The sequence below is a fragment of the Topomyia yanbarensis genome, chromosome 3 (genome assembly GCF_030247195.1).
Source record: "Topomyia yanbarensis strain Yona2022 chromosome 3, ASM3024719v1, whole genome shotgun sequence".
Classification (NCBI taxonomy): domain Eukaryota; kingdom Metazoa; phylum Arthropoda; class Insecta; order Diptera; family Culicidae; genus Topomyia; species Topomyia yanbarensis.
The window spans coordinates 179,561,708-179,577,800 of record NC_080672.1 but is presented as its reverse complement, the minus strand read 5'-3'; the positions used below and the strand labels follow the sequence as shown (position 1 = coordinate 179,577,800).

Sequence of the window (16,093 nt, the reverse complement as noted above, 5' to 3'; positions counted from 1 at the left end):
TCTTTGATTTTGCTGGTTTTTTACTAGAAACCAGAAAAATCGTTCTGAAAACCTACTAATTGCATAACCTAAGGCTAATTAATGGCACACTTTTGTGAAATCCCATCAGAAAACAGAACAACTTGCTTATTCGCTGAGCATTATGTTCCGTTTTTGCGGTGCATTCTGCCCCTTTGTTTAGTGCATTATGCCCCGTTGTTGTGGTGCCTTTTACCCCCGCACAGGTGCATTTTGCCCCGCTTATTTTTTAAAAGGTATTTTTAATGATTTTGAAGAATTGAATCATTTTCACGTTTTTGAATATTTTGCACAGCGTTATGATTGCTATTCCAGAGGAAAATGTTGGCTAAACGATATCATTAATTAAATTCTCCCAATTGATGTTCTATAGCTGAGTTATGATCATTTTTCCTTATGGGGTGCGTTTTACCCCATCTTCCCCTGCTGCATTCGTTCTAACAGGCTAGAATATTTGACATCACCCACCCATATTTCTTTTGCCTTCCTTTTATTTGTTATCAATTTATTAAAATTTTCTTTCTTCAGATTTGGTTCGGTACTGCCACTAAGCTCGTTATTTTCTATCGTTGCCGGTAGAAGTGTCGATATCTTGATCATGCTGTAGGAGTCTTAGTGAATATTATCGGAAAAGGAGAACATTAGGTGCAATTCTCGATTCCATGAAGCATCTTCTCTGTTTGAAAATTGTCTGGTTGTTTGCGAAATGTACGAACCTTTAATGTTTTTTAGGAAAAGCTATTTTAACTATTTCGTTTTTATTATTTACTGATATTGTAATATATCGTGGTTTCTTCTAGATAAAACTTTCAGCTCATACATTTATGGGCTATAACCCGATCAGAATGAAATAACAAGATTATAACAGAACACAATTTTTGTAACATATTGTGTTATAAATTAGGTCTCGTTAGTAGTTAAAATAACAGAAATTTATAACAAGAAACAATGCGAGATATAGTTTTGAAAGATTTCTGTTATGTGTTTCTGATCGGGAAGGTAGGACCACCATTATCAATTACAAAGGGTGAGTATCAAATGAAGGTACTACTTACTCCAACTTCGTCCTTTTGTGTAGCAAATTGAAACTGCAGGAAATGTGTTGTTCCATTGAAGGTAAGATGTGTCGACATCGATGTTCACGGTATCATCATAAGCTTCGAGCGTGTACAACAATATGTATGACATTGATGCGACTGAGCATATTATCATACACAGCCAGAATAGCCTGAGTAGAATCACGTGTGAAATATTATTAAATCTCTTAGAAATTCACGTACTTTCCCGGTACTTCGCAGCGACTACCCAGATACCGTAGCCCATGAATAGAACAATGATCCAAAAAACGTTCCAAATAAACTGTTATATGATTAGCCATATCTGTGATCAATGTCCAACAGAATACTAATAGGTAAAATCGACCATGCTTTACCTTTTATGTTTATTTGCATTTGATTGGTATTAATTAATAAATCAAGGGACATATACGCTCGACATGAAACATAACGTGACTTAATGTAATAATAATTAAACTGAATGTTTATAGCAAGCGCTATTTCTCAACTGATTTTTTACATCATATTAGGACTAATTTCCATTTATTATGTATTATCCTATACATTTTCATGTCGGGATTGACATAGCTGGATATATAACACGCTGCAACAAAAAAAAAACAAACATTGATTGAACTTATCAATTGAACTAGTATATGTGACAGGTCTAGTAAAATGCAACACAAAACCACGTTTGACCATTTTTAATATTCCCCCAAAAATTACAGTTACCGAACGAGAAATAGCCGAAATGGTTTGAGACTCGCTTGAAACTCATGCCGTTGTTGTGCTGAAACTTGTACCAGGGTGGAAAACCGAGGAATCACTGCCTTTTGTATCGTTTAAAGTTGGAGTAGACGAGTATTTCAAACATGCTGCATTATCTCCATCAACGTGCCCTGCTTTCGTGAGTTTTTGAGAAAATCGCTCCATGGTAGCCTACGCAATAAGTTTTTGCTTTATATGTAAATTGTGTAAACTGTATTTTGTGTTATTGTGATAATTGCTATACCGGCTATGTAACGATAATTGCTATACCGGCTATGTAACGTATAAAAGTAGTCTCTATGGCGCTATTTGCCAGAGACGAAACATTAAATAAATAAAATCAAATTACGATTGCTAAACTGGAACATCTGGGTTTCTGCAGCAGTTTTTTTGGAATGGATCCGATCTTACTTGTCAGGCCGTAAAATGTCTGTTAAAATCGGGAATCATTTATCTTCGTCCTTCGACGTAACGTCCGGCGTACCTCAAGGCAGTCATATAGGTCCTTATATCTTCCTTCTATACATAAATGATTTTAATTCATTGATTAAGTGCTTCAAGGTGTCTTATGTCGATGATTATAAGTTATTCCACATAGTTAAAAGTTACTCTGATGCATTGTTTTTGCAATCTCAGTTAGGCATTTCCGCTAATTGGTGCATGACTAACATGATGGTTTTGAATGCCTCGAAGTGTTCTGTGATTACGTTTGCACGAAAACGCTCCGTCGTAACATTCGACTACACTATCTTGCAAAACAAATTAAAAAGAGAAACTACAGTGAAAGATTTAGGGGGTTCTTTTGGAGTCAAAGCTTACATTTACGGATCACATTGCTTTTATCTCGTCTAAGACTTCGCGTAATCTAGGATTTTGTTTTTGGGTTACTAAGCATTTCACTAACGCACAGTGCTTAAAAACGTTGTACTGCTCGCTCGTTCGTTCCACACAGAAAACGCCGCAGTTGTTTGGGCTTCTTTCTACAAGAACAGTATTCAACGCATCGAGTGCATTCAGCGTAAATTTGTGCGTTTTGCGCTACGCCACCTGCCTTGGAGTGATCCCTACAATCTCCCTAGATGCGAAGATCGTTGCGACCTCGTTGTTCTTGAAACACTGTCTTTGTGCATCTTTTGTCTCTGATCTGTTATTGTCTCGCATCGACTGCCCTGATTTACTCCGTCTTCTCAACATTGATATTCGCTTCCGAAATCTTCGTTCCTACTCTTTTGTCCGTCTTCCCGTGTCTCGTACTAATTATGACAAAAAATGATCCCGTCAGTAGCATGTGTAGAGTTTTTTTTGTATATTATTTTCTATTTGATTATATTGTTTTGTTTGCATTACATTTCCAATTTGGAATATTGGGTGTTCAGCCACAAGTGGTGACTTTTCATCCCTATTGTTTACATGATTCGGTTAATTATTATTAAGATATAATATGCATCCGCAGTTAAGTATTTTTTTTTCAGTAGGATGTTTAAAACCTACTTGTCTTGTGAATAAGGAGCTAAACAAATCTTATAAACTAACTTATAAACTATAAAGAGAGCTAATCGTTGCAATTGAAGATTGCAACGATTTTTGTCGGAAGTTGCTTATAATACTGTTCGTCATAATTTCTAATGTTTCTATGTTTGCGAGTCTATGCAACTCATTTGTGCTAAACCAGGGAGGACGCTTCAAAATCATTTTCAGAATTTTATTCTGAATCTTTTGAAGCGTTTTCTTCCTAGTAGTACAACAACTTGCCCAGATTGGCACTGCATATAGCATTGCCGGTCTAAATATTTGTTTATAAATTAATAGTTTGTTCTTTAGGCAGAGCCTAGAATTCCTATTTATAAGAGGGTATAAACATTTTCTATATTTGTTGCATTTTGTTTGGATTCCTTCAATGTGATCCTTAAAAGTCAGTTTTTATCGTAAATCAAACCTAAGTATTTAACTTTATCTGACCACGTTAAATTCAAACCATTAAATTTAATAATATGGTTATTATTTGGTTTAAGAGAAGAAGCTCTTGGCTTATGCGGAAACACAATCAATTGTGTTTTTGCCGCATTAGTGGAAATTTTTCCATTTTTTCAGGTAATCATTGAAAATATTCAAGTTTCGTTGCAGTCGACTGCAGATAATTCGAAGACTTCTCCCAGTGGCTGAGATGCTAGTATCATCACAGAAAAGTGACTTTTTACAGCCTGTAGGTAGATTTGGAAGATCAGAGGTGAAAATATTGTATAGTATTGGCGCGACGCTTGATTGTTGAGGGACGCCTGCTTTAACGGGTAGCTTATTAGATTTACAATTCTGATAAGAAACTTGTAGGGTACGGTTAGTAAGATAATTTTTAATTATCTTTATTATGTAAATTGGAAAATTGAAATCCCACATTTTGGCAATTAATCCTTTGTGCCAAACACTGTCGAAAGCTTTTTTGATGTCTAGAAGAGCAACTCCAGTGGAATAGCCCTCTGAGATATTTGCCTTTATCATGTTAGTTATTCTCACAAGTTGATGAGTAGTTGAATGTCCAATACGAAATCCAAACTGCTCAGGAAGAAAAATAGAATTCTCATTGATATGTGACATCATTCTAGTTAGGATGATTTTTTCAAATAATTTACTAATAGAAGAGAGTAAACTAATTGGTCGATAGCTAGATGCTTCTGCTGGGATTTTATCTGGCTTCAAAATAGGAATAATCTTGGCATTTTTCCATCTTTCAGGGAAGTATGCTAATTCAAAACATTTGTTGAATATTTTGACCAAGTATCTCATGGTGATTTTGGGAAGGTTTTTAAGAAGAATGTTGAAAATTCCATCATAACCTGGAGCTTTCATATTTTTTAACTTTTTCATGATGGATTTGATCTCATCATAGTTTCTTTCAACAATATCGTCTAGAGACAATACTTGATTTGAAACGTTTTCATATTTTTATAAGACTTCGGTTTCAATAGGACTCACAACGTTGAGATTAAAATTATGGACGCTTTCAAACTGCTGAGCAAGTTTTTGAGCTTTTTCTTCGTTTGTAAGAAGTATGTGGTCACCTTCCTTCAAGGCTGGAATTGGTTTCTGAGGTTTCTTAAGAACCTTAGAAAGTTTCCAGAAAGGTTTAGAATTTGGCTTGATTTGTTCAACCTCTTTCGCGAAATTTTCATTTCCTAAGAGTGTGAATCTATGCTTAATTTCTTTTTATAGATCCTGATAGATACATTCCATAGCAGGATCACGAGAACGTTGATATTGACGTCTTCGAACATTCTTCAAGCGAATTACAAGTTGAAGATCGTCGTCAATAATAGGAGTATTAAATTTTTTCTGTGTTGTTGGTACTGATAAATTTCTAGCATCAACTATAGATATACTTAAACTTTGTAATGCCGTATCAATGTCATCTTTATTTTGTAAATCAAGGTCACGATTAAAATTATTCTCAATATAAATTTTGTACCTTTCCCAATTTGCTTTGTGAAAATTGAACACTGAGCTAATGGGATTGGAAACAGCTTCTTGAGAAAGTGAAAAAGTTACTGGAAGATGATCAGAATCAAAGTCAGCATATGTAATCAATTCGCTACAAAGGTGACTTTGATCTGTCAAAACCAAATCAATTGTTGATGGATTCCTTACTGTAGTATATTGACACCTACCTGTATACAATTAACCTTGCGCCCTTCGTTGAACGATGTTACTTCACACTCACAAACAGTTAGGTAAACTAAAACGGTCTGGGCATTCCTTGTGAGCTACAGGCGAGAGTAGACGCGTTACCACAACCTGGCGACGGGAATATTGGATTCGGAACTCTGAACGTGAAAAAATAAGAAAAAAGTAAGAAATGTGCGGAAAACAAAACCAATTTTGTGCTCAATGATGGGCTGTATATGGAAAGAAAAAGCGAGGTTATGGAATCCATAATACGGATAGCGTCGGTTTGGATTGAGAGTAGGCAAATGGGAATGTTTGGAGTAGAAGCATAATTGCGAGGATTAGTTGAGTCCTCCAGGTGAATGTACATTATTCGTGGCGGAAACTAGGTGGGTTTCCCCGGTAATACCTGACATCGGTGAAGGTAGATTATTCGTGGCGGAAACTGGGTGGGTTTCCCCGGAAGTAGCTGACGCAGGCAGAAAGCAGAAAGTTCCCCTGAAAAGACGGAGATTTGTTGAATCCCCCAGGTGTAGCTAAAAGAGACCATAGAGGTCGCATGTCGCTAACAGCACCACGTAGCATATTTCTCGCTCGAACACATGATGAGTCAGTTAATTTGACATTGCTTCCCTCGGTAAAATATACCGACGCAAGAGGCTACAATGTGCTGAAGTGAGATAGATTCTACGACGGGAGCTTTTTGGCAACAACAGTGCATTGCGCCTTCTAGAGGCTAGCAGCAAGTCGCAAGAATATTTGCGGCGAGGACAAAGTCTTAGGAAAAACGAGAATTTGTTGAATCCTCCGGGTACATAAAATTATATGGAGAAGTGAACCGGAAAATAAATTGACAAAGAAAAACATCTTAGTTCTCTTGAATAAGAGAGGATAGGGTAATTAAGGTTATGAAGATAAGTTTTTTTTAAAGAAAAATGGTAGATTAAATTCGTGCGCAGAGATGCCAGATTTGCAGACAAGTCTGCAAATTCGCAGACTTTTAATTTAAGCTGCAGATTTTTTCGATGACGCAGATATTTGCAGATTTTTTAGTTTGGTTGCAGATATTTGCAGATTTTTCAGTTTTGTTGCAGATATTTACAGATTTTTGAATATAAAGGCTTTTGGTTACACTAGCTCTCCTGACATTTTTTGTTCTTCCCAGACTTTTAAAATTATTATTGCAGACATTTGAAAAAAGTACCTGGCATCTCTGTTCGTGCGCAAGTGGTAGTTCATTTCTGGTGTTGGTTATATACACAATAGAGAACAATTGGTCATTTGGGCAATACAAGCACAGTTTTTTTAGTTGATCAACAGGAAATGAATATGTTTGTTTATATCTGGTTTTTCAGATGCAAGACTCACGACCAGTCCCAGTATTCCGGTGCAACCAGATCGAAACTGGTAAGCTTGCAAAGGAGTGGAAGATATGGAAGGAAGCGCTGGAATGTTATTTTGCCGCTTACGACATTACCGATCAGTATGCAAAGCGAGCCAAACTTCTACACTTGGGAGGTCCGGCATTGCAGGTGGTATTTAAAAATTTAAAAGATTATTAATTAAAGACTATTAGAGAAGCTGGACGAATTTTTCCTACCTCGTCATCAGAGCACATCGGAAAGATGAAAGCTCCGTTCGATGAAGCAAAAGTCATGCGAACGCTACGCGGATTTCGTTATTCGATTGAAACAGCAGGTCTCCCAGTGCGGGTTCGAGAAGTACGACGCTGAAGTGAGCAATATTTTGAGTGATATTTATATGATCGACGCGATGGTTGAGGGTTGTTCCTCTAACGAGGTTCGACGCAGAGTTTTGCTAATGGATTTATCCTGTCCGGAAATCGAAGACTTAGGAATCGCGCAAGAAAGTGTTGATCAGCAAATAGAAGAGATAGCGACCGATAAACCCCCGGAAAAAGTTTTTAAAATTGAACAACTTGGACGGTTCAGAGGAAAATGTACAGCGGGAAGTACAAAATTAACAGAGAAGTCATGCTTTAACTGTGGTCGTCTAGGACATTTTGCTGTGTCACCTATTTGCCCTGCCCGTGGAAAACAATGCCGGAACTGTAAAAGCTACGGACATTTTGAGAAGCTGTGTCGGAAAGCGAAGCGAACAACACAAAGAGATACGCAAAAACTCATCAGAGTGGTGGAGGAAACACCGAATCCAGAAAAACCGAAAGTGGAATTAGAAAAGAACGAAACGAAGGTGTACTGTGCGTTCTACTCGGGAAATGAATCGAACATTCTAACGGTTGAGATTGGAGGAGTCTCCATTGAGTGGTGATTTCTTCAACAAAGGGAAGCTCTCGAATTTTGCGCGCATATGGAAGTGTTGACCCACTTGTGATTTTAGGATCATTCGTCGCTGATATTGCAGTAGGTGATCAACGCATTCGAGGGGAGTTCTTTGTTGTGCATGGAGGACAACGATGTTTGCTGGGCGATAAGACAGCCAAGCAGTTGGGCGTATTGAAAGTCGGTTTGAACATAAATAATGTCGATGTAAGCCCGTTTTCGAAGATGAATGGCATTAAAGCGAAGATTCTGATGGATCCGGAAGTAGTACCAGTATATCAACCAATTCCGGTCCCTTTGGAAGAAGCACTTGACAGGAAGTTGGACGAAATGTTAAAGCGGGATATAATCGAGGCAAAAACGGGACCAACATCCTGGGTATCACCATTGGTCGTAGTAGGGAAGTTAAATGGAGAGCTCAGACTCTGCCTTGATTTGCGAAGAGTTAATGAAGCAGTATTAAGAGAACACCATCCAATGCCGTCAGTTGTAGAGTACTTGGCAAAGCTGGGACGTGGACAATTGTGGAGCAAGCTCGACATCAAGGAAGCATTCCATCAAATAGAGCTTGATGTGGATTCTAGAGATGCGACAACTTTTATCACTCAACGTGGTTTGTACCGTTTCAAACGTTTGCCGTTTGGTTTAGTAACCGCTCCGGAGCTGTTTCAAAAAGCGATGGACGAAACACTATCCGGATGCGAGGGGACGGTCTGGTACCTCGACGACGTGCTAGTGGAAGGCAAAAATGTACAAGAACATGATAAGCGACTGGAACAGGTAATGATGTAATCTGCTGTTGAAAAAAATCTTTATTTGCGATTGGTTAATTTGGTTATTTATTTATGGGTAAAATATTTCCCTAATTGTGATTTTTGTCATTTTCTGTCTTCTTTTCTGTTAGTTTTTAAATCGATTTAAAATTCAGGACATTCAATTAAATTGGGAGAAATGCCAACTGCGAGTTACTGAGCTGGACTTCTTAGGACATAGAATTTCTCAAGACGGGATTAAACCTGCAATAAATAAAATTAAAATAGCCCAATCATTTCGAGAACCACAATGTGAAGCAGAAGTTCGTAGTTTCCTTGGACTTGCGAACTATCCTAATAAGTTTGTACCAATGTTAGCTACGCTTGATGAACCATTGCGTAGGTTACTACACAAGGAGACTAAATTTGAATGGACGCACGAACAATCAGACTCTTTTAAAGCCATAAAGGATGCTATGGGAAATATTGAAAATCTGGGATTCTACCGAGTTGAGGACCGTACAGCTGTTATTACAGATGCTAGTCCGCATGGACTAGGTGACATTTTAATTCAATTCGATGAAGCTGCTATACATCGTGTAATTAGTTTTGCTTCCAAAGCATTAACCGATACGGAGCGACGCTATTGCCAGACAGAGAAAGAAGCCCTGGCAATAGTCTGGGGCGTCGAACGTTTTCAGTATTACCTCCTCGGAAAATCGTTTGACATTTTCACAGATTGTAAAGCATTGAGTTTTCTTTTCTCAAAGCGGTCCAAGCCATGCTCGCGCATAGAGAGGTGGGAGTTGCGTCTGCAGGCATTTGATTACAAGATTATATTTATGTCATGTAAAAACAATGTGGCTGATGCTCTATCTCGGTTACCAGTACAAGACGCGACACCGAGGTAGCTACGAATACAGCCAATTCTTCTGCATTAAGCTGGCGTGATGTTGAGAAAGGTAGCAAAGCAGACTTAGAAGTTCAGGAAGTTTTAGAACTACTGGCTAGTGGAGAGATTCAAAATTTGCCAATTACATACCGAGTTATCGCAAACGAGTTGTGCGAGCTGGAAGGAGTTCTCCTACGAGGAGATCGAATAGTTGTTCCATTTTCTCTCAGAAATAAAGTCCTGGCAACCGCTCACGAAGGCCATCCTGGAATCACCATGATGAAAAACCATCTGAGGTCCCTTGTTTGGTGGCCTAAGATGGATGCACAGGTAGAACAGTATGTGAAGAATTGCAGAGGATGTTAGTCGGTGCTCCAGAACCTCCGGAGCCGTTGTTGCGTAGTGAATTACCAATTCCCCTTGGCACACAATAGCGCTAGATTTTCTGGGTCCCTTACCAGAAGGACAATACCTCCTGGTAGTAATTGATTGTTACAGCCGATTTATGGAGGTATGCGAAATGGAAACGACGACTTCGAACGATGTTATCAGAGAGCTTTCAATAATGTTCAGCCGTTACGGAATTCCATTGATCATGAAAGCTGACGATGCCCCTCAGCTTAGTGCAGTGTGCACGGAGTTAAACGAGTTTTGCGAAGCGAACGGTGTTAAACTTATGAATACTAGGGAAATTGGCCTCAATCCAACGGCGAAGTTGAACAGCAGAATCGTTCGATTATGAAACGACTTCGCATAGCTCAAGAACTCGGACGAGACTGGCGACAGGAGCTTTATTTGTACCTACTAACATATCACTCTACAAAACATCCAACTACAGGCAAATCTCCAGGAGAAATCATGTTTGGTCGACGTATTAAAAGCAAATTACCCACTGTTTCATCCTTTCAAGAAAATGCAGAAGTGAGAGATAGGGACGCGTTAGTAAAGGAAAAAGGTAAACTGTACGCAGACAAAAACGTGGTGCGAAGGATAGCTCTATTGAGGAGGGTGACCAGGTACTGGCCAAAAGAATGAGAAAACCAAATAAGTTAGCCACGGATTTCAGCAATGAAGAGTTCATAGTCTGTCGTAAGGCAGGCACGGATACACTAATCCAGTCAAAGGAAACTGGCAAGCAGTACAGAAGGAGCTCAGCCCATCTTAAGAAGATAAAAGACCATTGTAACTCACCGCCCGGTCAAGAACTGCTCTCAGGGTCATTGGCTGATGTGAATCCTAATCCAATCGATAATCCTGTGGAAACATCGTCTGGACTAGACAAGCGTGCGAGACAACCACCAATAAAGTATCGTGACTATGTCCCACATTAGTAAACCGATCAATATTATTTCAATGAATAAAGTTGTTATAAGTTAAGTAAGTTTCTTTATCCAAAGAGGGGGTTGTAGTATATTGACACCTACCTGTATACAATTAACCTTGCGCCCTTCGTTGAACGATGTTACTTCACACTCACAAACAAGAGTGCATTCGGCAGTTAGGTAAACTAAAACGGTCTGGGCATTCCTTGTGAGCTACAGGCGAGAGTAGACGCGTTACCACACTTACAGAAGAATAGCACGTAGGACCATTCGGGAACAAAATTGAATAATAACCAGCAGAGCAATCATTAAAAAGTAGTTTACCGTTAGAATTGCTTTGAGCATTATTCCAGGCTCGGTGTTTGGCGTTAAAATCACCGATTATGAAGAATTTCGACCGATTTCTTGTAAGTTTTTGTAAGTCTCCTTTCAAGAAATTGATTTGCTCGCCAGTGCACTGAAAAGGCAAAGAGGCTGCAGCAATAAAAATGATACCAAGATCAGTTTCACCTTCGATACCCAAACTCACGATCACCTTGGTGTCAAGAGACGGCGTAACAGAATGTTTGATCCCGCGATTAACCGCTATTGCGATTCCTCCGCCGAATCCAACAATTCGATCAAATCGGTGAATAACAAAATTAGAGTTACTCTTCAATTTAATATTTGGTTTTAAAAAAGTTTAGGTAACAACGGCTATATGCACGTTTCTAATGAACGAGCATTCTAATTTAATAAATTTAAATGATTATTTAAAGTCATTGTTAAACTTTATTTTCACTACAATTTTGTTAGCAAATTCCCATCCCGCTTGAAAAGCTTCAAACATGGAGGTAGAATTTAACATGGCAATCATCATAGGTATCATAGAGTCCTGCAGGTATTTTAATTTTTCTTCCGTTACGCTACCTAGATCCATTGGACTAAAGGAAGCGTTAAGTGCAAACGAGTTTGTGGGTGTGGTAATGGTAGCCGTTATTTTGGCCTTGTTACCTGCCACTGAAGCATAGGATGACACACCATTATAAAATAGTGAGACGGAGATAGAAGAAGTTGTTAATCTATTTTGAATCGGATTAACACGTTTGGACGTGTTTTCTTGAAGTGTACCAGAAGAAGTAGGTATATATTTTATTTGTTGTTTTTGTTGTCTAGAACGAGAATTTATAATTTTTTCTCGAACAGGACAACCCCAGAAATTCGATTTATGATTTTCGCTACAATTAGCGCATTTGAAACTTTTTGTGGTTTTTTTTTCATCGGACAAGTATCTTTCGAGTGCAATTTATCACCACAGATCATACATTTGGAATCCAAATGACAATTTTTTGTGCCGTGCCCAAAGCCTTGGCATCTACGACACTGGGTCAGATTTTGAATTCTGCTCCCATGTCGTCTATAATGTTCCCACTTTACTCTCACGTGGAACATAAAACGTGCTTTTTCAAATACTTTCAAATTATTAACCTCATTATGGTTAAAATGAATTAAATAAAGCTCCTGGATAATTCCAGAGCGTACTGGTGTGTTATCGCCGGTAGCCTTTCTCTTCATAAGAATAACTTGTGAAGGAGAAAAGCCAAGTAAATTTTTTAATTCGTTGGATATTTCATCCAAACTTTGACCTTTCAAGACAGCCTTGAATGGTCTAGCTGTCTTTAAATCATATGAATAAAATTTATATAACTTCTCCGTAAGATACTGGAGTAGTCGTTTGTGGCCAATCAATTCTTCCGCTGTAACTCGACATTCTCCTCTTCGGCCAATCTGAAAAGAGACTTTCACGTCCGGAAGGAACGTCGAAAGCTCAGTTCGAAAGGCTTTGAAGTCGGAGATCATCACTGTTATAGGCGGAGGTGATAGGGTTTTTTCTCATTGGTAGTATGCGCATTGCGGGGAAATTTAGAAATTGCATCAGCTTCACATTCGGATAAAACCTCGAATGAGTTGCTGTAGTCAATTGAATTTTCGGGTTGAGAAGATACCTTTTTCCGTTTAGCTTTAATTTTTGGCATACGGCCTTTCTGGGAGGACCCAGGCATGTTGGAAGAATTAAAGTTTTCTTTAGGCTGAATTGTTCTTGAAAAATGTTTTAGTCTTGAAAAAGACTGATTGAGTAGAAAAAGTAGGTAGTCTTGAGAAAGACTAATTGTCGAAAAAATATAGGTAGTCTTGAGAAAGACTGTTGCTGTTGAAAAACTCTAGGTAAACCAGGAGTTATCAAGATTTGTGACCGATTCGAACGAAGGTTCGAGCCGATATGAGCATGTGTAGAGTGTTCAATCAATGTTGTCTTTGACTTCAATTTGTCTCGCACTTCTTTAAAAAAATTCTTTTCTCGCGCCCTTTCCCAAACCTAATAGTGTCAGCAAAATTTTTATGCTAATGTTAATACTTTACCTATGTAAGAAGTGTTTATTTTAAGCAGTGTTTAGTATTAGTCATTGTATCGTTTGTTTTGTTTGTTAACTGTTGTTACCTAAAAGATAGAGGTTTTGTGCCTACGAGAGAAGGAGCTTTTGAAAATCCACTCTTGCGGGTTTTTTCCTCTCAACAATAAATAATAAACAATAACTGATTCATAGCGGAAAACCGACATAATCCACCTAACAGTGAGATGAGACATTTCTTACAATTATTATTAGTTTGCAGAACTCGTGCGAAGTAGACACGCAACTAGAGGAGGGATGAACACAGATTCGTATTCAACACGAATAAAACCTCAAATAAGTTTAATAATATTTTAAAAATTCGAAATTTAAAGGGTTTTAAATCAAAAAATGATAAGGTAATCAAATTTATAAATTTATTGGAATGATCAATATATAAATCAAATCAAGAGATTAAATAAATCAAATTAGTTTAGCTCATTTAATGAAAAACTAGACAATATAAAAAAGTTAAAAAAATAATAGAATAAATGAAATTGATTCAAATTAGTAAATTGGATCAAATCAATAACATTAAAAAAGAAACTGAATAAAATGCATGAACAGGCAAAAAAATATAAAATTGATGGAATGTATAAAAATTAATAATCGTGCTATTCCAGAGCAGCTTGATTTCGATCGAGTCCAACACTCAAAACTCTCGGATTGTATTGGGAATCGAAAAGTGACTGTCTAAAATATCAAGCTCCCTTTAGCGCTTACCACAAGGCTAACGAAACGATTAACCTTATTGCTCAAATTTTTGCCCACTTGGTTTAGTTGGGCCTTTTGTTGTGACAGTAAAAACGTTCATGCAGATATGGAAATGGAATCGAGAGCTAAAACCACACTCAGTAGGTTATTTAACACTCAGAGCTTTCGCCACTCAAATTCGGATAGATCGCGTCGTGCTTATACAAAATGCAACAAAGGTAGAATTGCATATGTTCTCGGATGCGTATTTAATCTATCGGTTGGCCTTAATGGAAATATCAATTAAGGTTACTCTTTTCACGTCGCGGTCGAAGGGAGCCCCGCTTAATAAGAAATCTATTCCGAGCATAGAACTATGTGGAGCCCTTCTCTCTGTATGTATGGAAAAATAATCTCACCGCTTTACACATCTATTTTTGGACCGATTCAACAATTGTCATCAGTTGGCTTCAAGTGACACCATCAACGTGGACGACGTTCGTTAACAATAGAGTGTCTAAAATTCAGCACGCTACGCAGAATTGCACTTGGATACACATCTCGGGACATGAAAAGCCTGCAGACATTTTATCGGGTGGATGTTCAGCACTAGAGTTACTTAACAGTATACGTAGGTGGAACGTCATTGGCAAATAGCTTCACTGAAAAAATCGCCACAGCAAAGATTGGTCGACGGGGAATTGTCCAACACATATCTCGAGCGACGCAAGCCACCAATTACCGCTGCATCCACTTCGGCGCCAATCTCGTTCATTCATGAGTACTGTCTCAGGTTCCAGGTCCACATTCACGAATGATCAGAGTAACAGCGTATCTGATGCGATATCGTAAAAATCTCCAGCGACAATGGGAAGAAAGAATCACTAGTTGGCACACTACGAATGAGCTCAAGATTGCTGAGTATACACTTAATAGTTTAGTGCAACATCAATGCTATTCTGAAGAATAGAAGCGTCTCTTTAAAGGAGAGCATGTGTTGGGTAGATCACATCTACGATGGTTTAATCCACTTATACCAGATAGTGAAAAGGTACACTACCAGTCAAAAGTTTAAGTTCAGCCAACAATGTTAATGTAATATTCAAAAAGCTATGGTTTTCTTCATTTATTGTTATTAATTATTATTATTTATAATTATTTTTCGACCCATTTCTCTACGATGTAACCCGAGACAGTTGAAGCCGGAGCCTAAATCAATATTTAGCGGATGGCTTCAGCGCCACTCCCGAAGGAGACCATTCGCCTTGTTCGGTTTGCCCAGCTATTGACACCCCTCCTACGGGCGGGTACTATTTGTCTCTGAGTTCGGGCTCCAGAATGATCCAACTGGACTCAGGTACCTTGATTACCAGTCTGAAAACATTCGCTAGAAATCAACAACAGTATACAAAGAAGGACTCAGACCGGTATAATTGATTAGCTCTAACGCTTTTTATCATCAGGGGCAAAGATCTACTCAAACACAAGGTCTCCAATTGTGGCCGATTTAGGAAAGGTGGAGTCGAAGGAAAAAGGAGTCAACTCTGCTCGCTAAAAAACGGAAACGATCGAAATCGTGAAACTACCTACACCAGAAAATATAAAAAAAATAGTTTACTGCAAAAAAAACTGTTTAATCACTTCAACTCATAATTCGCTTACAAAAAATATTTATTTCGCATTTCGGGTCTCGAACCCAGGCCTTCCAACTTGCTAGCTAATTTCCTCGCAGCGCGCTAACCAACATGGTCACTGCCTATCCTGTCTCTCTCCCTTCCCAGGGCATATCAAAAATCTAACTACCTAACGTGGTGTTCATCCAAAAATGAGTGGCTCAACTTACGGTGCGTGCATATACGTGTTTGCGTGTAATACAGCGATTTCATCGCTGACCTACGATTTTCACGGGGTGGGTTAAATTAAACCGCCGAACAAAAAAAACTGATAATCGGGTTTCGAACCCGGGCTTTTTGAGCTTGTCACGAAAACGCTGTCACTTAGCTCACTGAACCGGCATTTGCGGGTTTAAACAAATCATGCGATCATGCGCATGTCAAAAAAAGGAAATGAGTACTCACACTACCATGCTTTAGGTGGTTCGCTCGAAGATCCAGTCCGCTGGAGATGCTGATCCGGTTGCCACAAACGATTTGCCCGGTCGTTTGCTGGCAGAGTCTGACCTGATGGAGGTCACTGCATTACAT

General features: G+C 38.5%; 2 protein-coding genes across 2 annotated transcripts; both read left to right on the top strand.

The window, feature by feature from the left end:
- The first annotated feature begins 7,139 nt into the window (after window positions 1–7,139).
- LOC131687431 (uncharacterized) lies at window positions 7,140–7,790 on the top strand. Its single transcript, XM_058971509.1, has one exon. It carries the CDS (start codon window positions 7,140–7,142, stop codon window positions 7,788–7,790), a length of 651 nt encoding a protein of 216 aa, XP_058827492.1.
- Window positions 7,791–8,026: 236 nt separating this feature from the next.
- LOC131687430 (uncharacterized protein K02A2.6-like) lies at window positions 8,027–8,593 on the top strand. The gene has a single exon (XM_058971508.1). It carries the CDS (start codon window positions 8,027–8,029, stop codon window positions 8,591–8,593), a length of 567 nt encoding a protein of 188 aa, XP_058827491.1.
- The last annotated feature ends 7,500 nt before the right edge of the window (window positions 8,594–16,093 follow it).